Source organism: Gadus macrocephalus, chromosome 16, assembly GCF_031168955.1.
Source record: "Gadus macrocephalus chromosome 16, ASM3116895v1".
NCBI lineage: Eukaryota > Metazoa > Chordata > Actinopteri > Gadiformes > Gadidae > Gadus > Gadus macrocephalus.
In genome coordinates, this window is record NC_082397.1 from 2,762,013 (window position 1) to 2,789,019 (window position 27,007).

At 44.2% G+C, this 27,007-nt stretch overlaps 3 protein-coding genes across 5 annotated transcripts; 2 read left to right on the top strand and 1 right to left on the bottom strand.

Moving 5' to 3' along the window:
• Window positions 1–115: 115 nt before the first annotated feature.
• On the top strand, window positions 116–8,709 carry napab (N-ethylmaleimide-sensitive factor attachment protein, alpha b). The gene is made up of 11 exons (XM_060075415.1): window positions 116–333; window positions 1,016–1,095; window positions 1,197–1,313; window positions 1,624–1,670; window positions 1,766–1,843; window positions 2,227–2,282; window positions 2,469–2,553; window positions 4,068–4,172; window positions 4,454–4,522; window positions 4,854–4,904; window positions 7,461–8,709. The coding sequence occupies exons 1-11, from the start codon at window positions 236–238 to the stop codon at window positions 7,560–7,562; spliced, it is 888 nt and encodes a 295-aa protein (XP_059931398.1). The 5' UTR covers window positions 116–235; the 3' UTR covers window positions 7,563–8,709.
• A 3,395-nt stretch (window positions 8,710–12,104) lies between these two features.
• On the top strand, window positions 12,105–15,646 carry b3gnt2l (UDP-GlcNAc:betaGal beta-1,3-N-acetylglucosaminyltransferase 2, like). 3 transcript variants are annotated; one of them, XM_060076461.1, is made up of 2 exons: window positions 12,105–12,222; window positions 13,711–15,646. In XM_060076461.1, exon 2 carries the CDS (start codon window positions 13,716–13,718, stop codon window positions 15,009–15,011), a length of 1,296 nt encoding a protein of 431 aa, XP_059932444.1. In that variant the 5' UTR covers window positions 12,105–12,222; window positions 13,711–13,715; the 3' UTR covers window positions 15,012–15,646. The 3 variants fall into 3 exon arrangements, with proteins under 3 accessions (XP_059932444.1, XP_059932443.1, XP_059932442.1); XM_060076460.1 differs by having other exon boundaries at window positions 12,135–12,222; window positions 13,628–15,646; XM_060076459.1 differs by having other exon boundaries at window positions 12,203–12,227; window positions 13,628–15,646.
• Window positions 15,644–26,980, bottom strand: bckdha (branched chain keto acid dehydrogenase E1 subunit alpha). Its single transcript, XM_060076462.1, has 8 exons — window positions 26,649–26,980; window positions 23,068–23,241; window positions 21,641–21,727; window positions 21,255–21,363; window positions 19,936–20,097; window positions 18,910–19,116; window positions 17,084–17,225; window positions 15,644–16,503 (listed from the first exon to the last, which is right to left on the bottom strand). The coding sequence occupies exons 1-8, from the start codon at window positions 26,757–26,759 to the stop codon at window positions 16,161–16,163; spliced, it is 1,335 nt and encodes a 444-aa protein (XP_059932445.1). The 5' UTR covers window positions 26,760–26,980; the 3' UTR covers window positions 15,644–16,160.
• Between the last annotated feature and the right edge of the window lie 27 nt (window positions 26,981–27,007).

Here is a 27,007-nt window from a genome sequence, read left to right on the forward strand (position 1 = left end):
CATGCAGTAATTTTTCCAATGACATTTTTTAATTATACATTAGTAAATTGGTACAGTGGAGGGAATACCTTTTGTACTCCACCATATCACCTGATAGTGACGTCCTCATCACTCCCGACACATGATTGGTGACATCACAAGGCTAACACACCACCAGCTAGCTAGTTAGCAAACATTGTAATAATAGCTGTTACGCCTTATTCTTTTAGTTTTGCCATCGCAACAACCACTGGAAATGGACAACTCTGGGAAGGAAAAGGAAGCCATGGCTCTGATGGCGGAGGCCGAGAAGAAGATGAAGTCGTCATCGTCGTTTTTGGGGGCACTTTTCGGGTTAGAGTTAGAATTTTCCAATCCAATACAGGGAACTCATAAGCCAACACAGCGGAAGAGCAGTCTCATAGCTACTAGCTTCTAGCTGTTAGCTTTTAACTGTCAGCTAGTCCAGTGGCAAAACAACAACACACATAGAAAGTAACAAGCTAATAATGTCAGCTGGCGTTATACTGGGAACCATTACTACTATAATGTTATTCTACTGCAATGCATTGCTACTATAATATTCTGGGAAACATTAGTACTATTATGCTGGAAACCATAACTACTACTTTAAACTGCAAACCAGGACTACTGTATTATACCTGGAACCATTGGTTCTATACTCTGTACCATTACTACTATATTATACTGGGAACCATTTAGAACTATATTATACTGCAAACCCTTATTACCCTATTCAACTGTGAACCATTAATACTATATTATACTTTGAATCATTAACACTATAATTAACTGCAAACCATTAATACCATATACAAAACCCACTGCGGTCCATAATGTACTGCGATTATGTCATCCATTCACACAGAACTATTGTAACTGCCATGTGCTATTTTCCCATTTACAACAACCTGTCATTACAACATGTGTCAATTTCAGCAACTGCTAATTTATAGTTTAGGTTTTGATGAAACAATCACAATTTCTCTAACTGAATGTGTGTTGTGTCATGAAGGAGCTCATCCAAACAGGAGGAGGCGTGTGACCTGTATGTGAGAGCAGCTAACATGTTCAAGATGGCCAAGAACTGGTGCGGTATGTATCTCAGATGTCATGGATACGTACTACAGCTTGGCAAATGTATACGGTTTGGGTGAACTTTGCTCTTCAAATGTGTATACTTTTAATGTTTCCAGCTGCAGGAAACGCCTTCTCTCAAGCGGCACAGCTTCACCTTCAGATGCAGAGCAAACACGATGCCGCCACCAACTTCATAGACGCCGGAAACGCGTTCAAAAAAGCAGACCCACACGGTCAGCGAAAAATGCAATCAATATAACTGCCTAGAGTTGCAGCTCTGTCTATCGTGGACCTTTCCACATGAGCTCAACCAGCGAATTTGTTACCTGGCTGGCATGGTGGACTCCACCAATGCGGTACCGTGAATGAATGAATGAATGAATGAATAAGTGAATGAATGGGTGAATTCATGGGAGAATGTGAGGCAGTAACATTAAGGGGCTTTGAGATGAAAAGCGCTATATAAATGCAAAGATAAGATGTCCAATGTTTTTATGTTCAAAGCATGTAAAGTATGTTATTATATATTTTTTTCCTGAACAGAGGCAATCAACTGCCTAAGTCGAGCCATTGAGATATACACAGACATGGTGAGACACATTATTATACAGTTTATCGTAATAGCCTGTTTCAGTTAGTATTGTGTACCGTACCGTTATATTTCCTTAACGTGTCTTTTCTATAGGGGAGATTCAATATTGCTGCAAAACACCACATTGCAATCGCAGAGATCTTTGAGACTGAGCTGGTGGATGTCGATAAGGTCAGGTGATATCTTATTTTTTTTTGGAAGTCTGAATGTGACATAGAAAGTTTGGTTTGTTAAAAACATGGGGTGTATTATTTGAATGTCTTCCTCATTCGGAATTTGCAATGCTAGGGTAGAAGCCATCTTATATCCCGACATTAATGTTTATTTTATTTTAATAATTTAGAATACTCTCCCACAATTATTTGACGTGGGAATATTTGAATGATTTTACAACCCTCAAAGGTCTCATGGACAATTAGTTAACCTCTTAATAACCTCCTAATAAAACACCACTATATCTCTCTGGGCTTCATCATTTGACAGAAAGGTATATTTTTGTATTATTTAATGCTATCGGTTTTTACAATTGTGTGTTTGACCTGTGTCATCCGTAGGCCATAGCTCACTATGAACAGGCTGCCGATTATTACAAAGGAGAAGAATCCACCAGGTAACAAAATATGTGTGTATATCAGTGCACAAAGTTCCTTCCATATGTTAATTGCATGTTTACTTGGAAATGAAAGTCTGATTATATTACACATACACTGTTCAGGGTGATCTGATATTTTCTGTATTAATATGAAGAGTCAGACTTATGTCTAATGACACTAATGACATGTATTATGTGTTTCAGCTCGGCTAACAAGTGCCTTCTCAAAGTGGCAACCTATGCAGCTCAACTAGAGCAGTACCCCAAAGCCATTGAGATTTACGAACAGGTGAAACACATTGCAACACTCTTATTGACTGAAAATAAAATGTATTTATTCAAGTAGTGAAGAGACACAATGAGATCCAGGGAAATTTTATGATAGGATAGTTAGCAGCCTAAGCTGTAGAAGCGTGCCTGTTTTGTGTTGAAATCAAATGACAACTGAAATAGTTAAGCCTGCCCATCACCTAATATTGTAGCTAGCTATTTAACATGATCTTGTTTATAATCATCAAGTATCATCGTGTGTGTGTGTGTGTGTGTGTGTGTGTGTGTGTGTGTGTGTGTGTGTGTGTGTGTGTGTGTGTGTGTGTGTGTGTGTGTGTGTGTGTGTGTGTGTGTGTGTGTGTTCAATAGTCTAGATAGAACTTTATCAATCACCTTTAGGAGAAATTTGTTAATGTTTGTCCCTATAAAACAATAATGGTAAAAAAATAAATACAAAACACGACGGTAACTGAGTAAATCAAACCGTCCAATCTGAAGGCTCTACTTAACCACTCCCCCTACTCACGTCCACCAATGCAAAGCGAACAGAACTGAGTAGGAGAGGGCGTAGCCTAACTAGTTTGTGAACGACCCAGAGAAACGCAACGCAAATTCAATGTGAACATGTATGAGGCTTTAATAAAATCCCGGACGATTTTGAAATTCCGCAAAACATTGTCTCAAAAGAGGGCATGTCCCTCTTTTGAGACAATGGACATTGTCTCAAAAGAGGACGTATGCTTAGGCCTACCCTACGTACGGGAAATACATTTGATTCCTACCTGTAACACTGTTAAATAGCGGCCCAAATTGGTGGGCGCTATCCTGGTAATTTCTCTGCGTGAGAAATACGAAGTGTGGCGTGTGAGCGTGTGCATGGGTTGAATTAATGGGGCAAGCCCAAGGAATCTCCCACTTCCGGCTTCCATGAAAGAGAACCAAACTAATTCACACAATAGCGTTCATGCAAATCTAGCATTAAAGGTTAATTTAAGGAAGTTCTCTCCAGTCACGCTGAAAGTAGTTCGCTAGTAGTTGCGCTTTAATTGGTGCTTAGAATTCAGTGGCTTTTTATGTTCAAAATCCGATGGCACAGATTTACTTCCATACACTTCTCCTTCGTCATGCTTAACTGATCATACCTCTCTCTCGTTGGTTACACAAATATATATATATAAACTTAGTACAAAAAGTAAGGAAATTTGTGTTTGGTCGATTATTTCTCTGCGGTACCAATGCTTTTTGGCAATAAATCTTATACCGCTGGAAAGCCTGTATAGTTCCGTTTCAAATGGTGCCCCATTTGTAAGGAACATGCAATTGTTGGATGAGCAGCAGAGCTGAGTATGTGGGTTGCGCCTATGAAAAGTTAGCCAAATCAAGCCTATGTTAACTTCAGGAAAGTTCATGTTGTAGTAACACCAGAGCCCATGTTAACTCCAGGTTGATAACAGTTTGTAGTAACACCAGAGCCCATGTTAACTCCAGGTTGATAACAGATTGTAGTAACACCGGAGCCTATGTTAACCTCAGGTTGGGACCCATGCAATGGACAGCACCCTCCTCAAGTACAGCGCCAAGGACCACTTCTTCAAAGCTGCCCTCTGCCACTTCTGCGTGGACATGCTCAACGCCAAGGTACTGAATTGCCACGGCAGTTATTTGGTTATCTAGCTTTTATCGTAAGCGCCTTGGTGAATTCAGGTACATTTCATTAAGGAGAAGCTAATGATAAGGGCTATACAGCTGAACGACGGAACACCCTAACCACTACATAGTCCTGCCTTACACAACAAAGCACACCTGTTCCTGATATGCCCAACAACACATACTACGCCCACCGGTAGTATCCCGACAAAACACCCACAAAATAATAATGGAGACGCTGTTATTAAACATGGTGTCTTTTTGTCCATCAGCTTGCAGTACAGAAGTACGAGGACATGTTTCCTGCTTTTTCTGACTCTCGGGAGTGCAAGCTGGTGAAGGTAGGTCTGCCTTACGCGTTTACCCTGTGTTCTAGTTGGTCACATGTGGCTTTGACATGTACATATCAAGATAAAGCGTGAGCAGATGTAACATTTTGATGAATCGAATATGAACTTTGCATTCGCGCACTGCATACTAATCTGTCCATGCGAAGTAGCCAAAGAAGTTTGCAAATGTGCCTTACCCACCTGCAAATGTTTAACATCAACATTTAGTTTTGTCCCTGTATAATTACATTGAAACACCATGAAGACATGGTGAATGCACAGTTTTCCTTAGAATATATAATTGATCATATTTTCTCCAATGTTTTTATTTTATTCCACGCAGAAACTTCTAGATGCTTGTGAAGAGCAGAATGTGGAAGCGTACACTGATTCGGTGAGAAATGCTGAGTAATTACACACTGTAACTGGGGTGCACTTGAGATGTGTTGGGACAGCAAACCGTTAGCATATGGTGCACTGACGCGTCCTCTCCGAAAGGAAAGGAGACAGGATTCTCTTGTGCCCCTTTTCCACCGGTGGGTAGTACGCTTGGGACCCAGCCCGCCTCAGCCCAGTAGTGAGGGTACGGTATTAGCCCAGCTCAGTTACGGCTCGCGTTTCCAACGCCGACCGTACCCTTATGGTAGGGCGGGGTTTAAAGCCGGATGGAGCGACAGCTACGTAAGCATCGGGACCTCATAGCAGCCCGACACAGCGTAGCCTCCTATTAAATCCAAGGAAAAAGAACGCGACACAATAAAAGAGCAACAATGTAGGAGGTCCAAGAAGGACGTCAAACTTTTGGGAACATTTTCTTGAATAAACGAAGCTTTCGCCGTTGTACAGAAATACCTTGCGGGTACTGCGTTTGTTTGTCATTATCCCCGTCGCACAGAACTGACGATTCTGTCGACCAATAGCTCGTACACCCTCTGGTGGAAATGCGCCATTTGCAACGCGGTTGTCTTCTAATGTTCATTCTAATGAATTCTCCTTCATATTTTCCTTCACCTCATAACATTTCCCATTGAGGTCAAGAAAAAGAGGTTAGAAAAGGACATAGTTCGTAATTGTTTTGACTGTTTAGGCCATGGCTGCAGTCTTTGATGAGGCATCCACGTTAGAATGTTTTGCTCCAGACCTGTTGACAACAGAGACATTTGTTTATTGTAAGGACAAAAAGCATTACCCACAGAAGCATTTGTCTCCCTCTTACTAGACTGGTCTAGACTGGTCTGTGACCAGCACAAACCATCTTCCCAGCGCTTCGTAACTAAGAAGTTCCAGTGCCCATTTAATGGCGGGGCCCTCTTTTTAACAGTGGTCTAGCAATGCTCCCTCCGATTTCAATTCCTACAGATAGATTCTGGGAACAATCACGTCATTAATGAAGTCGGGAGGGTTTCCAACACTGGTAGGATGCAGAAAACCTCTCATAGGTCATGTAGCGCCTTCTCCATTTCCTCTGTCCCTTCGCCATGAGGAGCTGGTTCTTTCTTGTCAAGTTTGTAAGGGAAGGTCTCAAATATTTTAACTTGCGATATTGTTACCGGTAGGGATGGGTCAGAATATTCGATTATTCGATTCATCATTCGCGAGGATCAAAGTTGATTTTTAACATTTGGACCGTTAACAATTTTTACCATTCAAATAAACAAGAATTAACGGACGGAAGTAATGTTGGACACCTCGAAGGGCAGTATCCCACTTATACCATGGTCACTTGCCAAAGAAAATAAATGAAGACCATTCATTTATATTTTCATGCGTTTTACAATCCAAATATAAAGTTTTTCACAAGCCATAACTTTGTTTCCCTGGTAACGCCTGATGGTTTGACTAATACCTGGAACAATCATTACCCTCCCGTAACGTTCTAATGCAACGGAAAGGTTGTTCACTCCTCCATTAAATAGGACGGACCTTAGCTACGACTTGGCAACGGGAGGTAATCTAGTCTGCTCAGCTATGAGCCAGAGAGCTAACGTTATGCATTGTACATATTTCTATTTGAAATTCGTCCTTCATGCCACAGATACTCTATGGTCTATTGCATATAACTGGTTGTCTGATTACAGTTTAATTTATTTTTCACAATTTACCAGCTCTCGTTTTGAAGACCGAATCACTGCGCCATCCGCTTCAATGGGAATCGCGACGGTCTATACTTTCAACATAAAGTGTACATATTTAAAATTTGAAATTAGTCCAAGCCTTTATACAACAGATACTATAGGGCATATAACGGCGTTTTCTGATTACAGTTTAAGGCATTTTTCACAATCTACCAGCTCTCGTTTTGAAGGCTCGTTTTGAAGTAGTGACCGGAACTACTTACCAGGTAGTTGTTTTTTTGCGTTTAAGATATTAAGTGATTTCTTGCCAATGATCCATGGTTGCCTTTGTGACTGTCGGCACACATCGAATAATCGATTATTCGTTCATACCACCCACTGAATATTCGACCATGAAAACTTTGAGTTATTCACATCCCTAGTTACCGGTTAGGGGGCATTCCAGAACAGCCAGAATCTTGTTCATCGGGTTGAATCACTGGGTCTGATTTCAACACATGATGAAGCCAAGGTATGCAGCATTATTAACCGGTTTTGAATCTTGACACCATGGAGACCAAAAGGCAGGATTGTGTATCGGTGCGTTAGAGAAAGCAGTCTTTCCGTCGATCTTGCTTGCCGATTTTAGGGGTTTGTCAAACCGTATCGCAGAGATGGACCTCTCCAGTTTGGGCTTCTGGTTGGCCCAATTTTTCTGACCTCAAGAATCAGCAGCGACCTATCGGTTTTTGATAAAGCTTATAAAGTCATCAGCACTGGCGGGGATAGGTTTTTATTATAAAACAAATCCACTTTTTATGCAACACAGTGCAACCTGTGACTGAGCGTACCCTAGACTAGTGGGCTGTAATGGGTTCCCTCTGTCTCCCCTTTAGGTCAAGGACTACGACACCATCTCCAGGCTGGACCAGTGGCTCACCACGATGCTGCTTCGGATCAAGAAGACCATTCAGGACGAGGAGAGTAACCTGTGCTGACTCAAACCCCCCGCCCCCCCCCCCCCCCCCCGCCAACCCCGAAACCAGCCTCTCCCCATCCCCGTACAGATACCTCCTCCCTGCCTTCATCCGCCCTCTCCTCCTCCCACCCCCCTCCAAAGACCCCACTGTCCTTCTTGCTCCACGACCAGGATCACAGACTGCTCTCCCACAACCAAGACACCTCTTGCATTCTCCAACCCCCACCCCCACCCCCACCACCACCACCACCACCACCGCCGCCGCCGGGTTCCTGTATTCTTACCTTGGGTTGGCTTCCTCTTCCTGTACATGGGCTGCCCTCTAAGCCTGCCCAGCCAGTTGAGCTACTCCTCCCGCTCCCTTCCCCTGCTGTAGGATGTTAGTTTCGAGACTTGTTTTGTCAAAGGTTCACTAGTTTTCAGAGTGCACATACAGTACAACAACTTGTGTATAGTGTCATGAAAACACACCGCATTCCGGGCCATTACGCTAAATATTAACCAATCTTATCTTCATCGCCAAGAAGTTCCTTCTGGTATTGCGAGGGCAAAAGGACACAAAGTAGACTTCGAATTGAGAAATATCTATTTTTAAATAAACAAACGACCTTTGGTGAAAGCACATATAAAATATCCCAGGCCTGAAGACTGAAAGCCCCGGTTATAGTACCAGTGGGGATCTGCTTCAGTCTGGTTATTGAATGTTTTGTGTGCCAGCCGATGCCTTACACAGACCACATCATGTCTCATGATGTTTGCAGATTTGAGGAAAAACCTTTGGAAGCATATCTATAAATTGATCATTTATAATTTATCACTTTATTATCAAAGTTTCATACCACATAATATTAAATGAGCAGAACTTCGATAGGTTTGGTATGAATGGTTTGAACAGATTTTTTATTGTCTAGTCGTCCTCTAATGTTATGCCACGGTCAAGGCCCGTTTCTCTTGGTCATATTCGACCATTGGAAGTGTGTGTTTTAGGGCCTGCACTAAATGCAATACGCTAGATTCAAAGCTTTACTTATTTGAACACTGTGGCCATGTACAGGTATGAAGTCATTCTTACCATAATTATTTTGTTAATATTCCCCAAATATGTGGGAAGAATTTGTAAATCTTTTCCTGTAAACAGTCTGAATAAACTTTGTGTCAGAAATGTTTCAAGTTTCGTGTTTATTGTCATGTTGTGCACATTAGCAACAAAGAGCAGTAGTCACTAATGTTGAAACCATTATATTCAGGCTTCAGTGAAAACAAAAAATAAATAAGGTACATTATTTATAAGGAATGTATAGCTCAATAAGCAGACTCATATTTAAGAATGCAAATACATTATTATTTCATTGTCCTTCACTCATAAATATAATGTGTAGGTAATAGGTTTATAGTATATATCAGGGGTCTTCAACGTTTTCCAGGCCAGGGACCCCCAAACTGACCCCCTACTTATATATTGTATAAAATTGTGTTTTATATTAATCTGGTCCTATAGTGCCATGTATAAATGTACCTTGTTATTTTGCATTCAATACTAAGATATGCAAATAATACACAGGTTCATATAGTCGTGTTTTCAATTTGAATGTGCAAGGTACAGGGAGTAGGGTGGCCATGCCACTGCCATTCATAAACATAACATAACCTAATAAACTGATACCTGCAGGATCAACAATGTCTGTCAATTGCATGTAATCATGCATAACAGCTATTCAAATGGACATTTTTAAAACATAAATGTAGATTGTCCCTTACATAACAGCACTTTCTCTCTCCGAACAGTCTGGGCTGCGCACTCTCATCCAAATACGTATTGTTTTCGGCGGAGGAGGGGGTAGATATAAAGACCGGACGAGAAACTGACGTCGCTGTGCTGTCCTTCTTCTTATTTGGAGGAGCAGGCAGAGAAAACCTCTCTGCTGGGCTTTCATTAAAATCAAATACATAAAAGTGTCGCAGCCAGTCCAGGTGTGTCAGGTGTGCGGCCTCCTTTTTTCTTGTGTTCAATACTATTGTCTAGCACCTGTGGATTACCTTTGGATGTGTTTAGGTGTGCGCGAGAGACATACGAACGTACACTTACCACTTTTGTAAATGGCATATATGTAATAATTATTATTATTATTATTGATCCGTTTTTTATAGCGCTTTTCTACGTACTCAAAGACGCTTTACAAATAAGAAAGGAATACATACAGACAATACAGACTATCAAACAAAAGAGAAAAATAAATAAACAACACCACAACAATAGGCAACACATTAAGAGAGTGTAAGATGGCGGAGGATGATTTGTCAAATGTTGTTTGTGGTCCTGAAGAGATAGGTTTTAAGTTGACTTTTGAATGAACAGAGTGTATCAGAGTTTCGGATGGCCAGAGGGAGGGAGTTCCAGAAGGTAGGGGCGGCGATGGCGAAGGCTCTGACCCAGGGTGCGATACTTGGTCTTAATGATGGAGGTGAGAAGGTTGGCATCAGCGGAGCGTAGGCGGCGAGTGGCGATGGAGGATATCTGTTATGAACGAGGGTGCAAAGTTGTTTAGCGCTTTGTAGGTGGTGGGGAAAATCTCGAAATTGATGCGTTGTTTTATTGGAAGCCAATGAAGTTGACGGAGGATGGGAGTAATCCGTTCTCTGGAGGGGGAGTTAGTTTTGAACATATTGCAATTTTTGAAGAATAGTGGCGGGGAGGCCATACATAATTATATTGTAATAGTCGAGTCTGCAAGTGATGAAGGCGTGGATAATTGTTTCGGCAGCTGAGGATGAAGACGTGCAATGTTGCGGAGGTGGAAGAAGGTTGTTTTCCTGACGCTGTTTATGTGTGACTTCAAGGAGATCGTGGGGTCCATGATGACGCCGAGGTTTCTTACCAGGGGGGAGGGAGTGACAATCGATGCAAAGTGAGAAGTTCTGGGAGGTGGGGATGATGGTTTTTGGGCCTAATATGATCATTTCAGTTTTATTGGCGTTGAGTTTGAGGAAGTTGTTGTCCATCCAGGTTTTGATGTTTGTGAGACAGTTGGTGAGAGTAAATATAGTAGCCTACATTTGCATGATAGGAAGAGATCTATGGAGTTAGATTCATGCCAAAACCCCTCACACACGCAAAACGTGTTTTGCTCACGCATAACGATTCACACGCACACAAAACGTGTTTTACTCACGGAAAATGATTCACACACACGCTCAGTGTGGTTTGCAAATGCAAAACATCATTCACAAACTAAAGCATTTTGCTTCAGAAACAAATACAGTATGTTTTACACAAAGTACAAAAAAAAATCCTTCAAGTACACAAAACAATTCTACAAGTACGGAACACGAAAGCTGCGCGTGGATCGGAATGCATTTGCGCACGGATCGGATTGCATTTGTGTGAGGAACAGCAAGGAGGAAAATTAGTGCCAAAAGTCACGTGACAAATAAATGTCCTGTTATTCACACTACACAACAGCAGGTGGCGGTGTTGAGCCAGTTTAAGGCCGCCAGGACGATCTTTTTTCTCCCCAAAATCTTTATTTGATTCCAAAACAGAGTGGCGACACTTCCATTGGACTCACCTGTTGGCCGCTCATTTTGTTCAATTTAATCTCCCAAACTAGCTTTTCTCCGTGTCGTACGATTCCGTGACAAAGGGGCGGCAAGTCGCATAGTATGGAGTTGAATCCACACACGTTTGGCCGGCATCAAATAAAGATTTTGGGGAGAAAAAAGATCGTCCTGGCGTCCTTAAACTGACTCAACACCGCCACCTGCTGTTGTGTAGTGTGAATAACAGGACATTTATTTGTCACGTGACTTTTGGCACTAATTTTCCGCCTTGCTGTTCCTCACACAAATGCAATCCGATCCGTGCGCAAATGCATTCCGATCCACGCGCAGCTTTCGTGTTCCGTACTTGTAGAATTGTTTTGTGTACTTGAAGGATTTTTTTTTGTACTTTGTGTAAAACATACTGTATTTGTTTCTGAAGCAAAATGCTTTAGTTTGTGAATGATGTTTTGCATTTGCAAACCACACTGAGCGTGTGTGTGAATCATTTTGCGTGAGTAAAACACGTTTTGTGTGCGTGTGAATCGTTATGCGTGAGCAAAACACGTTTTGCGTGAGCAAAACACGTTTTACGTGTGTGAGGGGTTTTGGCATGAATCTAACTCCATAGAGATCTATTCCGATTCGAAATCGGATCAAAATAGTCCATGTAAACGCGGCTATTGTGTTGGATTAATGTTAATGTGTATTTAAAGACATTTGTGGAAAAAATTGCGGGGGAATATATATATAAAAAAAGTCTAATCAACCAAAACTTTCGCGACCCCTCTGTAGTACCTCCGCGGACCCCCTGTTGAAGTACTCTGGTATATATATAGTATAGAGTTAGCGAGAAAAGTCGTCATAATACAATATACGTGGTTGTATTGCTGGGTTTCAAACGGTAAAAAAGTAAATTACTGTTGAAACAACCCAAACTCTGGAAACACGAGTTGGTATTTTCGAAATGAAAGTGAGTCTCACCTGTAGGCCTATGGATGGAGTCTCCGAGGAAGGGAGGGACTATTGTCACAGGTCGATGAGGGGCGGGGAGTATCTTTTGTCAGCACTTGGTTGACTCATTAATGTTACTTGGGGTTTCTCTCCGGCAGTGCGTGACGTGTGGCGTAGCGACAAGCAAGGTACAGTACGTGCTACTTATTTACCTTTTATACAGCTTTTTCTTACAATTAGGGTTAAGGGCTAAGGATGCTTGACGCTTTATAACGTCGAGGTACGACGCAAAAAAACAAGGCTACTATCAATTAGTTAAATACATAATAATTATATTAATACGTGGTCGGTCCGACCTGCGCTCGCGCTGCGCTTTGCCTCTTATCATATGAATGGAGGGGTTGTTGATAGAAGCACTAGCGCACAGCGTTTTCGCGTTGATCATGTCAAGGGGGCTTTACTCTCAGGACTTCACATGAGGGTCTCGACTGATTTTAAATTGTTTTCTAACTAAGAGTTCCTGTCTAATTAAGCACGAGAGCGGAAGCTGTGGGGTTTACGTCATCCAGTTAATCATCCATCAGATAACGTGAAGGGAAAGCCTTGTTAGTCTTATGGGAGGACAAATATTAATTATTTGTTTTTGTGGAAAGGCTTTAATCATTACATGTAAACCTTGAACTACACCTCTCAATTATATCTCCCCCACCCTATGAAGCAAGACTTTGATTTGGTTGTATTATTTACAACTCTAACAGGCATCACCTCAAGGTTATGGATATAAAGTTGTAGTTTTGTAGTTTTCCTTTTATTTTTTGGCATGGCGTGGTCAACTACAACAACTACTAGCACAACGTGTTTTCGACCAGCCACTCTTAACTTATAATGAGCTGTTGTGTTCTCTTCCCGTCACACTTTGTTCATGTTGCTGGTTGTTTATTTTGAGATGGATCGCCACATTTCTGGTCATTACGACTAAGTCACCCATCCCAGTAACGGAAACTTCCGAAAACATGAGATACAAATCTATAAATAAGAAGTGGAAATAGACAAGAAATGGGGGAAGCAGGCATTAGACATTAGCAGTGACAGACTGGTGGAGGCAGAGAGGGAGAAGCCTTAGCAGACGTGTTCGTGCGGTCTAAAGGAGATATGATCTAGTTGTGCTGCTGTATCATAAACAACATGGGTCCCCATGAGGGACGCCAGCAGCCCTGGCTCCTCGGGGGCCATCTTACTGCAGTAAACAGGTAGGGTCATCTTCGGTCATGCTGTTCACTAGCCCTAACAAGGTGTACATGGTTTGGCCGTATCTTCCCTGGACCCCTGACAGTGTTGCATCAGCCCTTAATCAGCAGATGCCAATCAGAGGTTATCCGCGCTTGAGAGGGGTTGAGTGGTTCTTCCTCTTTCGAGTGGAAAATCAGCTAATTATGTTGTTCTGCTTGTCGGATTAGATTGTTTGACTGAGTAGAAAAGCCAGATAGACTGTGTTATGCATTAATAGAGAGGGGGTGGGGGGGAGAATATGAGGTGTTTGTTATAATAAGCCTGTTAAATAATATTCTGCTGTCCCCTGGAACTACGTTTTAGATGCTACCTTCCTTCCAGTGACATGAATCTTCGAGGAAAAGTGCAACGGCTTCAATTCCTTTCGACTCACCTCCTTCCCTCAGGAGCGATGAGGCGCCTCCGATCCCTGATGGCCATGGTTCTGCTCGGCGCCGTGTTCCTCGTCCTAGTCCTCTCCAACTGGCAGATAGACACGGCTGATGCGCGCCTTGCGGATCAGGAGCCGCTGTCTCCCGGCTCCTCTCGTCCGGACCCCCGCGGGAAGCCGGTCTGGAGGCCTAAGACTCCGTCTCCGATTCCGACTCCGGCTCCGGCTCTGGCTAAGCTGGCGGCAGCGTCCAAGCACCCGGTCCTCAACGTCACGGTGTCAGACGACTTTCGGAAGTTCTTCCCCCATAACACGGCCTACTGGAGCCGACTGCTGCACGTCTTCCTGAGGCAGAACGATCGATCCCACGCCGTCACGCCCCCTGCGGATTGGAAGGAGTGCGAGGAGGCGAGCCTCGAGGTGCTGAAGACTAACGTGCACGACTTTGACACCTACCCGGACTTGCACAAGAACTTCCTACGCATGTGCCACTGCCGCAACCCCCCCCTGTTGAGGGAGCCCAAAAACTGCACCTCGGAAGGGAACGGCCCTTTCCTCCTGCTGGCCATCAAGTCGGCCCCGTCCAACTTCCAGCGGAGACAAGCGGTACGGGAGACTTGGGGGACGGAAGGCGTGTACCTGGGCGGGCTGCGCGTCCAGACCATCTTCCTGCTCGGCAGCTCGTCGAACTTGGACCCCGACCTGTCCCCGCTGCTGGAGTACGAGGCCCGGCGGCACCGGGACGTGCTCCAGTGGGACTTCCACGAGTCCCTGTTCAACCTCACCCTCAAGTTCGACGCCTTCTTCAAGTGGACGTGGCGCAACTGCCGCGACGCGTCCTTCGTCTTCAGCGGCGACGACGACGTGTTCGTCAACACGCCCGCCATCCTGGAGTACCTGCGGGCGCTGGCGCCGGAGCCGGCGTCGCGGCTCTACGTGGGCCAGGTGATCAGCCCGGCCAGCCCCATCCGGGACCCCAAGAGCAAGTACTACATCCCGCCGTCGTACTACGAGGGCGCGTACCCGCCGTACGCCGGCGGCGGCGGCTTCCTCTTCTCGGGGGCCCTGCTGGGGCGCCTGGCGCAGCTGTCCAGCCTCATTCCCCTGTTCCCCATCGACGACGTCTACGTGGGCATGTGCATCCACGCCCTGGGCGTGGCGCCCGAGAAGCACCCGGGCTTCCAGACGTTCGACGTGGCGGAGAGCGACCGGGAGAACATGTGCGTTCACAAGACGCTGATGGTGATCCACCGGCGCGCGCCGCGCGAGGTGAAGCGCCTCTGGAAGGGCATCCACAGCCCCTCGCTCACCTGCTGAGCGCCGTCGCGGAGGACACGAGTCTCTGCGGCCGGCGGTGCGAGGGCGGATTGGCAGATCTCACCGGTCGTTCGGCCGCGGGACACCGCGAGAGGGCGGCGTCCAACCCTGATGCATCGCCCGTTGTGGGGGGTGGATAGCTGGATTCCCCTACAACACGTCCGTGGTGGACTTGACCACCTGTTGGGCTGGGGGCTGGGTCGATTCAACATGCAACTGGGGGGGGGGGGGACACTCTCACTGCTGACGTCACTGGCGGATGGATCGATTTGAAATGGCTTGCAAAGACTCATTATTTATGTCCGTTGGAAAAGCCTCTGCATCACAGAGGTGTACTATAAACATTACAACGGGATGTACACTCCCAGTACTGTCTACTTTATGGCAGGATGCAGGATGCCTTTACAAAGGCTGAAGGTCTATGGTTAACGCTTAGAAAATCGTCAAGGTTAGAAAAGGTTCCCCTTTTCTTGCAGTTTGAACCAGACCCGTTCAGCCTTTATAGATTCAAACTTAAACCAGCTGTGATAGGCTGTTGCTGGGATGTTTAAAGTTATTTAAGCAAGTCTATTACCTTTACTTCCATCAGGGTTGTGTGAAACTTATTGTCAAATAAAAAGAATGCTGGAATCTTCCATTATTTTTTTATTAGCGTTTCAAACAGACAAACATGTTAACTTATTTCACTGAAGACCTGACACTCAAGGATGTGTTGTAACAGAAATAAGGTTGATAGGTTCTATGAGGGGGGGGGGGGGAAGCACTGTTCCTCTAGGAACAACTAGGTTATAGTTCATGGTTGTAGTATTTATTGCTCAGTTTGTACATTTCTAGGGTAATGTAGAATAATATGGTGTACAACAGATTGATGAATGGAAAAAAGGTACTATAGGAAGAAGGTTGGTAACCTTGAAAGTCACTGTAACATAAGGCACAAAATCTAGAGCTGGAATACATCGTGAAGGTACACACACACACCACCCCTTCTCTTCGTGGAGAGGAAACACTGAAGTCTTATCAAAACTAGAACTCTAAACATACCAAACCCACCAACCCTCTCTCTCTCTCTCCCACCGGGGGGGGGGGGGGGGGGGAGACTCAGGAGGGGCGTCGCACGGCCTCCCGCGGGGCCAGCCTTGTGTGCGGGGGTTACTTCTCGTACACCTCCAGCGGGTAGTGCTCCTTGTACTGCTTCACGTGCTTCCACATGCTGTCGCGCTGCTTGGTCAGGTTGGGCGTCATCTCCTTGTAGACGTCGGTGAAGAGCAGGTCGAGCCGGGGCTTGTGGCGCTTCTCGGCCTTCTCGAAGGCCTCCATCACCATCTTGCGGGACTCCTTCCTCCAGGAGCGCTCGTCGTCCTCGCCCCACCAGCCGCGCGCCGTCATGTAGTGGCGCAGGCGGGAGATGGGGTGGTCCTGCTTGTCCCAGTAGTTGACCTCGTCCACCGAGCGGTAGGCCGAGCTGTCGTCACTGGTGCTGTGGTGGCCGATCCTGGATGGGAGGGGGGGGAGTGAACCTCGCTGTCATAATGCTCAACACTTGGGGGTTGGGACCGTTTTGAGAACAGGTTGAATGAGTCAGCAACTATGAATCGTTATATCGTTCAAATTAAAGGGAACTGACCATATAGGGAAATGCAAGTTCACTAGTCAGAATATGATGGCAAGCTTAAAACCAGTTCCTCAAGCAATGTACAAAACAAAAAAAAAAACTACAGGATGGTTGCTACCTCAAGACGTCTCACGCTTGCGGTGCGTAGCTGACTAACTGAAACAGGAAATGTTGCTAATGCTGTCCACAGCATTTATATAAAATAAGTTGCAGTGATCCAAAATAACGTCTGAACTATCTGCTTAATTATTCTCTCTCACAGCAAATAAGTACATAAAAAATAAAATAAAAAAGTAATCACACTACTGGTCGGGTCTCCACTCATCTCCAATCCTTTCCTGTTCTGGCATCTAATCTCGCCTTCCTCTCATCCGTTAAAAGCCTTTCCTTCAGCCCGTCCCGTCCTGCTCCTATAAAAGCATTCAGCCCTTCCTCCATGTCACCTGGCCCCCCGACTAACCTGTAGGTCATGGCCTCGATGAGGAAGGGCTGGTTCTCTGCCACCGCCCGGCGCCGGGCCTCCTTTGTGGCGTTGTAGACGGCAAACACGTCGTTGCCGTCCACGCGGATGGACATCATGCCGTAGCCTGGCCCGCGTGCGGCTGAAACGCACACACACACCGGAGAAGACGGCTCAAAGGCTGGTATGGGCGCATCAGCGTTGCATTTAAAACACTAACCAGAATTGGGGTGAGATCAAACATTCACATGCAGATTTCTCCCTTAATTCCAGTTCAATACAAGTTTATTAAAGTGAGTGGCTATAATGTAACAGCCCATTAGATTGGCGTCACTTGGATTGACAGGGTGTAGGAGCGGCAGCTAATTTATGACCGTACCTCCCCAGGGCTTTTATTCAAAACCACAAACTCATATCAATCATTGAGTTTAATATTAATAATAATAATACTAAGGAAGGAAGGAAGACCGTCCGTCACACCTTGAGCTGCCCAGCCTTCCCCTGAATTGAGGAGGTGAGAGCAGCAGCTCAGTTATGAAAACATTAAAGAGGAATCCCTTTATTAATGAGTCAGTTTAGCTATGCTGGGTTTGTTTAGACGTTTCCATGGGCACTGACGAGGTGGCCAGAGAGCCATACCTGAAAACGGACAAAGTGATTCATGAATGAATGTATTAATCACGCTTCGCTCATCACTGTCTTTAGTTCTTCCTCACAGCTGTATTGGCAGGGCAGCTAGTCGGCAAACGGCCAACCTTTCTCTCCCCTCAGCCGCACCCAGTGAGGTCCGTCTCCATGGAGGCTCCCTGGAGGAACCTCGACGTTCACTGAACGAAGCTACGACCCGTATTTGCTAGTAAAACAGACTTTTCTTTTATCCAAAGAGAATTACTGAAGCGAGTATACAGTAGGGCCCGACCGATATTGATTTTTGAGTGCCGATGCCGATTATTTTCAGAGAAAAATTACGATTACGATTTAATCGGCCGATTAAAAAAAAAAATATATATATATATATATATATATATAAAACGTAGTTTTTGATACCTTAAATATACTTTAAACACTTTTGACGAATATGTGAATTGAATGCAGAACCTTTGAGTGTTTTAGAATACATTTACAGTCAAAAATGAGTGTAATGTAAAATAAATAAATAACTCCCAATGTGCTGCGCTCGTGAGCAGTGACTAACACGTGCGTGCTGAGCAGTATGGTCTCACCGTTAGAGTCTACAGTATAACAAATTAACATGGCCTGGGACCTAAAGAAAAACAGGCACAACATGCTCAAACAACGCGTCTTGTGTACATTGGTGAGGTGAGCGCGCAGCTGCCTGAGCGAGCGTGCTTTCATGTTGCACGGTAAAATTCAATCTCCTTTTTTACTCCAGCTAAAGTTGTTAGTTAGCAAGGCGAGTAGGAGCGCAATCTGCAGGATACTAATCGCAATAACATTTATAAAAAAAATTTTTTTAAAAAAATTAAAAAAAATCGGTTGTAATCGGCGTCTTTTTGGCCGATGCCGATTATTTTCAAAAAGGCTATAATCGGCCGATTAAATCGGCAGGCCGATAAATCGGTCGGGCCCTAGTATACAGGCATACATTCAGAATGAAGCCGATGTTGGTGTGTTGGCAGGTTCTGATCCACTAAGAGGAATGTGTATATTTGAGGTTGTTCTTCGTAAACGTCCCTCTTGTTATCTTAATAGATTAGAACAAGTGTGTCCCAGCCATCTTCTAAATCTCCATAGGCTAACCAGCTCGTCTTAACCGACTTCGATACCCACGTCCGTGGGACATCAGCGCTGCCCGCTCCTCTCACCGATGCCGTCGCCGCGGTACTGCTCGTTGGTGGGCGTCGAGATGGCGTAGCCGTTGTTCCTGCAGAAGAAGATGAGCGGGCACTCCAGGGTGGCGGAGAAGTTGAAGCCGGCGTGGGCGTCCCCCTCGCTGGCCGCGCCCTCGCCGAAGTAGCAGATGACCGCGCGGTTCAGGTTCTCTCGCTTCAGAGCGTAGGCCGAGCCGGCCGCTGTTGACACAACACACGCCCCGTTAGGTCAGCACGGCCGACGGCGTTGCACAGGGACAGTTTCTATACGCTCACAGAGACAAGGGTTACGCGGCACACCGTAGAGAATACGCTCGTAGTCTCTACGAGCGTATTGACTACGGTCAGGATTGACTTGATCTACTCAATCTTAATTGGCTTAACACCATGACCGACATTCTGAAACAGCCACTAACATCCACATTTGCCTCAAACAATGTTAGGCTTTACAGCCCATGCAAATGGTTGTGAATAATGTTCTTGTTGTTCTTTTAACTGTTTGTTATTCTGACCATTCTGTTTGTTAACATAATTATCCCTCCCTGCTGTTTTGTAGTTCCCCAAAACAACTCACATGCTTCCACTAACGGTGCAAGCAGGGCAGTGGCAACAAAGCACTCAGTCCTTCCTCCCTCACTTTAAAAACCACCAGCCGCCACTGAACTGTACCACTGTGAGTTTAAGAAAACCAGTTAAGTGGCTTCTCTGACAACAATGCAAAAAGCCAGTTCTATTCTCCTTTTACAAATTTGTTCAAATTTGATCGGTGCGTTTGTTTTTGCAATGACCCGTGTGTAAGAAGTACACTTTACCGGTAGTTATACACAGTGATTTAGTTCAAACTAATCAATATCAAACCCTTACACAAGTACAGGCTTGCTCGGAAGTACTGCCTTGCCTTATTTAAATCAATCAACTCCCGATACAAAAGGGAATTGAACACCAATTCCTGAGGGCTTGGGTGAACAGCTTATATGAGAGGGAATCGATCACGCGTCGACTCCCGAACAGACCGCTCACCCTGGGGTATCTGGGTGGCGAGCGGGGAGGAGATGGTGACGAAGTGGAGGTCCTTGCTGCCGTAGTGGACCGGCATCTGGCGTCCCTTCCCCAGGTCATCTGCGTTGGCGTAGCACTGGGCCATGAAGGAGTCCAGGGGGAAGCCACGGTACAACAGCACGCCTACCGGAGAACAGAGCCGTCAGCAACTCACCATCAACACTGCAGAACAGCACATGTATACTGGTCGTCATATGATATTCACCATCAACAGTGCAGAACAGTACGTGTTTACTGGTCGTCATATGATATTCACCATCAACAGTGCAGAACAGCATGTGTTTACTGGTCGTCATATGATATTCACCATCAACAGTGCAGAACAGTACGTGTTTACTGGTCGTCATATGATATTCACCATCAACAGTGCAGAACCGTACGTGTTTACTGGTCGTCATATGATATTCACCATCAACAGTGCAGAACAGTACGTGTTTACTGGTCGTCATATGATATTCACCATCAACACTACAGAACAGTACATATATTCTTGACCTTTATTTTACCAGGCAAAATTGCTTAAAGACAAATGACCTCTTTTTCGAGCAAGGCCTGGCGAAAATGGCAGCAGTTATGATGAATGAAATATAAGATAAGAAATAGAAATAGAAAGCACAGACATGAAAAAAAAAAAAGAAGAAGAACAATTCTGAGGCAATGATAAAATACTATACAGTGAAACATTGACAAACGCAAGAAAGATTTGCCATTAGAAGACATGCGAGTCGAGTTTTAAAATCATTCATAGTGATGAGTTCCTGCAATTTGCGTGTTTCTTGAAGAGTGTTCCAGGCGGAGGGAGCAAAGTACATGAAGGCCCTCTTTCCAAACTCAGTACGAGTTCTGGGGACTGAGGTGGATAAGAAGTCCAGAGAGCGCAAGCTGTATGATGAATTTGATTTAAAAGGGACGTAGGTGCAGAGATATGAAGGGGGTAGTCCCGTAGTTGCTTTGTAAATGAAGGTGTATCAGTGAAGAAGCCTGCGAGCTGACAAGGACAGCCAGCCTACGTAAGAGTGCAGGGTTCAATGACGGGTTGGCATACTGGTCGTCATATGATATCCACCATCAACACTGCAGAACAGCACACGTATACTGGTCGTCATATGATATCCACCATCAACACTGCAGAACAGCACACGTATACTGGTCGTCATTACCCCTTGACAAAGGCAATTGTAATTTTTGTTTGCATTACGGAGGAGGTTATTTGACATTGTTTGTTTTAACTGAGGAGCAGAATGAAGGGGGTAAACATTTCCCCAGACCCTGAAGCTTACCTGCTTCTCTGTACTGTCCAAACACCAGGTCACTAGGCTCCAGGGCAGCCGCGCTGCCGATGTGGGTACCCTCCTCTCCGTAGTTGGTCATGTAGAAGGAGATTCGACCCTGCAGCAGTCGGACCGTTAACACACAACAACCGGTGTCTTTGTCCTACTACCGCCCTTCTGGGTAACACAGCTTAATATGATTTACTATACTGAACTATACTATTTAGTCACAATAACTGACTTGCAGTGCATTTTAAGATCATTAATTAAGAGCAGGTAGAGGTGATCTTGCTCGCTCATGGATGCCTACACGTTAAGACTGTGGACACGGGGGATCAAACCCGGAACCTTTCCACTCTAAATCTAAGAGACTTTGATTTGGGCCCTTGACTTGCCTGTCTCTGAGATTCATACAGAATCCGATCCATGGTGTTGAGGAGAGTCATTTTCTGGTAGAAATTCCGCACGGTCTCTTTGGAAAGCTGAGGGTTGGAATAAAGGGTCACAATGTGGCGAATCCGCACAGAGGAGGACCACAGGATTGGTCTAATGGAAGACGGTTATGCATTTCAATCTGTGATCAGACCATCCGATACCTATCACAGATTTCTTTAATAGTGAGTTATAAATGAACAGGATGTTTCTTTGTCAGATATGGATATCATTGTTTGCTCATTATCTAAGGGTTCTTAGTTAGTTCGCATTATATGAATTATTGTTAATTTGTGGAGCTGACGGATATGCATGGTCTTCCTTTATGAAAATATACGACAGCTTGTTAACACAGAGCACTACCGAGTTTAGTCTGGGCGGTAACGGTGATCTCCAATATTTCGATAAAAATGTAACAGACACAGCCCCCTTTTTTTAATCTTAGGTATGGTAGACACTGAAAGCTTCCTTTGCCTACTTGACTTTTATAGTGTACAGCATTTTAATTGTCGTTTTGGCTCCATTTAATAAATTCATCATCTTCGTTCACATCTTTCACAAGTCGTTTCCGTGTGTGAAAAACTCCTTGAAGTAATCCTACTCAAGTATAAATGAAAAGTACATGCTAGTGTGGATTAACAGTTGCATGGGCTGAACTGAAGTAGTCAAACTGAAAGACTATCGTCCATCGAAAAATGTCGCCATAGACTGTCGCCGACATTGACCTCTCCAAATCATAACCAAGGAAGACCTGCAAGTTTTAAAGTGATAGCTTATGTGCTATATGGTTGTATACTTGGTAAAGTAGGCCTACACTGAATCACAGGAAACAATAAGTAAAAATATTTGTCATCACCCATGTCAATGCCAGATCAAGACTGTTAATGAAACAGTTAATACATCATTTAAACTTATCTCCGGTTGGCTCTTTGCTTAACCCTAACCCTATAATCTAAATAAATAGATATGATATAAATATATTATATTATAAAGCCTTTATGATCATTCGTCAGAAGAGGTGAAACAATATGCTGCTGTCGGTACAGTAAAGATGTTTATACTACCAAGTGCAAGTACCAACAATCGCTAGGTTGAACAAAGAAATGTACTAGACTGTGACGTTACTGGTGGTAAAACAAACAAGAGAGCTACGTATATTTAATTGAATAAATGTTTGGCAGGCCATTTTGGAAATTCCTAAAAGCAAGTGGCAAGATACTAAAACAAAAGACATGGCATATCCGTGACGAATGTGTTCAGAATCCGGTTCATATTGAACCGGATTTGCTACATTCTTCCTCGACACACTAATACAACACGGAAGGTGTCCAGGGTGTGGTCCACCACACGGTGCACACCCGGGAAACGGGTTGAAGTGGCCCCGTCATACCTGCGGGTCCTCTGAGGGGTTGATGATCTGACCCTGCCTGTCCATCACCCGGTAAATGGGGATCCCCGAGATGACGTTGGGTTGGATGAACTCCAGACGGTCTATAAACTCAGCAGAGGCTCCGGGGAACTGAGGCTTGTCTGCGGGGTCAAAGGTCTGCTGCCGGCGCACCCCCTACAAAGGGACATGGGTAAAGCATACATAACGACATTAGACACACGACTTATCCTAACAAACGTATTGAATCAAAGGACTGCTTGTTCACGATACCTGCAAGCACAGAAAAACTAATATTATCAGAGCCAATCAATTCAGGATTCTTTTTTTATTCAACCTTTATTTTACTAGGCAAGTCTTTGAGATTAGAAATCGATCACGTACCAAAGCTTTCACATTCCAAGACAAAAATCGAATACAGGTACACAGACCAAAAAATCTGAGTTTACTCCATAATAAGCCATTTAGGCTTATTATGGCCATTAGGAGAAGAGAACATGGAAATGCAGCAAACAAATAGACAAAACAAGTCAGTAGACCAAGAATATGTTTAAAGACACTAATAAGAAAATTCATATTAACCCCATCTGCCCCCCACAACCAATTTCAATGGTTGAATGATAAAGACTGCAGGTTAATATGTTGTTGGATTTCTGATGCATTTCAACAGAAAACCTTACTCTCTATTAATCAGGGAGGCTCTGAAATATACAGCTGTATAATGAAACGATTATTAATGAACCTATAAACACGTGATGAGAATTAATAAAAGCACATGTAAGGCCTAAAAAAAAAAAAGTTTGGTTCCTGTTGGTTGTCAGTTGAGGTCATGGGTAGGTAGGGAATTAATTATTATTTTATTTATTTTTTTCAGAGGCAGCGAATGATAGGTAGGTTGTTTTTATTTAAAAACGAGAGAATTGTAGCACAGTAGACTAATGATACACATCTGGCGCACTCTAGTGGGGAAATAACGGTACAATTTGCTGTGATAAACCTATAGGCTACTAACAGATAGTCAGAAGAGAATAACAGGAAGTTAAAAGAGGATAAAAACAAAACAATATGATAATGACCAAGCATGGCAGCGGTATCTCCATCCACAGTGGGCCAATGCGTCACGCTCTGCTGTGGGTCTGAGGAAGCCAACGCCCGGGATCCCACGAAGTCACCCCACCAAAGGGTCTCCCCCTTCCAACTTTCCCGGGAAACATACCACCCGCGGATTATTGCACCTTAAGCGGTTTGTTGCCTGACTGCAGTCGAGAGCAGTTTTCGCTCTGGGCTACAATCCGGTCACGGTGATCCGTCATCACTGTGTCCATATCTGACAACTGTTGGGTGTGGGACTCAATGGTGGACATAATCTCCTCCAATTCAGCAAAAAGAGGTTTCAGCGCCTGGTCGATTGTTTTAAGTGTTTCAGTTAAGGTGAGTCAGGTCGGCCGTTGATACAGAGTTTGTCAAGGTCCGCCGGTAGATTGTTCGCTCCAAGTTCTTTAGCAAAAACTAAATCCAAAAGACGCTTGAGGAGGGACACATATCCATTGTCCCCTTCTCAGCTGTCCCATTTTAATTGTACATGTCCATGTACAATACTATTCTTAAGACAGAGAATATAATGGAACCGCCATCGCTAAGAGCTAGCAAAGGCCGTTCAGCAAAGTCACAACTTTTCCCGGTTTTGGGACCTCACTGGTGGAACGAGCTCCCTGCCGCTCTCAGGACCGCAGAGTCGCTCACTATCTTCCGAAAAGGAGTCCACCTCGACACTGCATAGCCAGCCTCCCCCTTCTGGCCACCATTGTACACTGTATTGTATTGTATTGTATTGTATTGTATTGTATTGTATTGTATTGTATTGTATTGTACATTGTATTGTACATTGTATTGTATTGTATTGTATTGTATTGTACATATTGTATTGTACATTGTATTGTATTGTATTGTAGTACTTAACTGTGTAGCAACTGCAGTAGCTGCTATCATGGCTGTAACACGGGGAATTGGTTAGCCTAGCGATTGTGGTACTTGCACTTGGTTCTATGAACATCCTTTCTGTACCGACAGCGATACATTGATGCACTTCTTATGACAAATGTACTTATTGTAAGTCGCTTTGGATAAAAGCGTCTGCTAAATGCCCTAAATGTAAAATGTAAATGTAAACGTATGATGAAGATAGCTGCGGGGGAGCGGTTGGAAGAGAGTGTCTCAGGTGGAGGGATGTGAAGGGGTGGATGGCTATGGCGGAGGGATGGAGGAGTGAAGGGGTGATTTGGGTGGAGGGAAGGTTGGAGGTGGCTGAATGGATGAAGAGGTGAATGGGGGGGGGGGGGCCGGGATTAAGAGGGTGGATGTGGTGGAGGGATGGAGCATGGCGGTGTGAAGGGGGTGGATTGACCAGTGACCAGTGGAGGTGTGCAGAGGTGGCTTTGGTTGAGGGGTGCTATGATGGGGTGAAAGTGAAACCATAGCCCCTTTCACACATAGATCCCAGTAAATTACTGAGACACCTTTCAGGAACTGCGAGTGGTTTTCACAATTCACAAACGCCCCTACATTTTGGAAGATTGCCGTCTTGCACCCTTTCACACATGGCATAGCAATGCTATACAATATGACAAATCAGTACATTCAATGTACATTATCTTAATGTATGGATATATTCAGCAGCACATTCAACTTTAGACTGAATTCAATACTTCCTCATTGTATTACAAAACTGCTTTGAACTTTTTTTCTGTTGTTTATATTCTTTGGAACTGTTGAAAGTGTTCTTTTGTTTATTTTTATTCTATTTACTATTTATTAAGTACATTTTATTATGTTGCACTTATTGCCACATATTTTTAATCTACTATGCCTCGTACGTATTGTTTGCTTTCCACGTCGAAAAGAAGAAAATAATGAAAAGAATGACCCTTTCTGCACAAATGACACTTTGACTTTGACATTGACTTTGAAGACAGAAAGTCGTATTGCGAAAGCTATAAGCAGCTTGACAGAAAGTAGTATTTGAGTGGAATAAACCTTCCAAACCAGAAGTGATGGGAAAGAGAGTATTAATGCGTTCCTGGAACTGCAGCATCCTCCGTTGCATCGAAGGAGCAATGCCACAACTCTCAAAGTGGTCAAGAAAGAAGCCAAAGCTTTTCAAAGTTGATGAAAAAGGACAATAAATCAATCAGCTGAGCAGAAGAATAAAACATGAAATACAATCCAATACACTTTTTTTAAGTGTAGTTTAATACCAATAATTTCCACCATTTCCGGGTGGAAACACTCCCCTGGGTTCGACCAATAGGGTGGCTGTTTAGGATAAAGTCATTTTTTGCTTAAATAAACTCGGAAAATCTGAGATTAAGGTCAGATTAAGGTGAGATTAATGTGTTTGTATGATGACACCGTGTCTATAAACACACATTACGAGTTGGTTCGCTGGAGTAAGGCTGCCATACAGGTCTAGCATGTTGAAGCTGGTTAGCCAGTGAAGCTATAAGGTTGGATATGCGAACTGCCAGCTAGATGGTCAGGCAGCAATCTAACTTTACTGGACATCATTATTGCTCATTGGTACTCACATGAACCCTGAAACTCCGTTGTTGAAGCAACCTGCATGCGTTCATCCCTGTCATCTGTCTCACTGCTTGGGAACAGACCCCAGAGAGCTTCACACTTCTCATCGCCGCCATCTGCCCTCCCTGGATAACTTAATAATACTAAATAAAGATTTCAAGAGCAAAGGTGAACACTAGGTTGTTTACTTTGTGCACTTCTACAGCTTAACCATACAGTGCACCGAGCTCACACCTCTCTATTATGAAAATATTAACGCTATCACTTTGTAGGTCAGCGATGTGGTGCTTCGACTGGTTCTGGGATGGGCCGCGTCCCATTCATAATCGGATAAGTAGACCATCGGCACTTTATTCAAGCACAA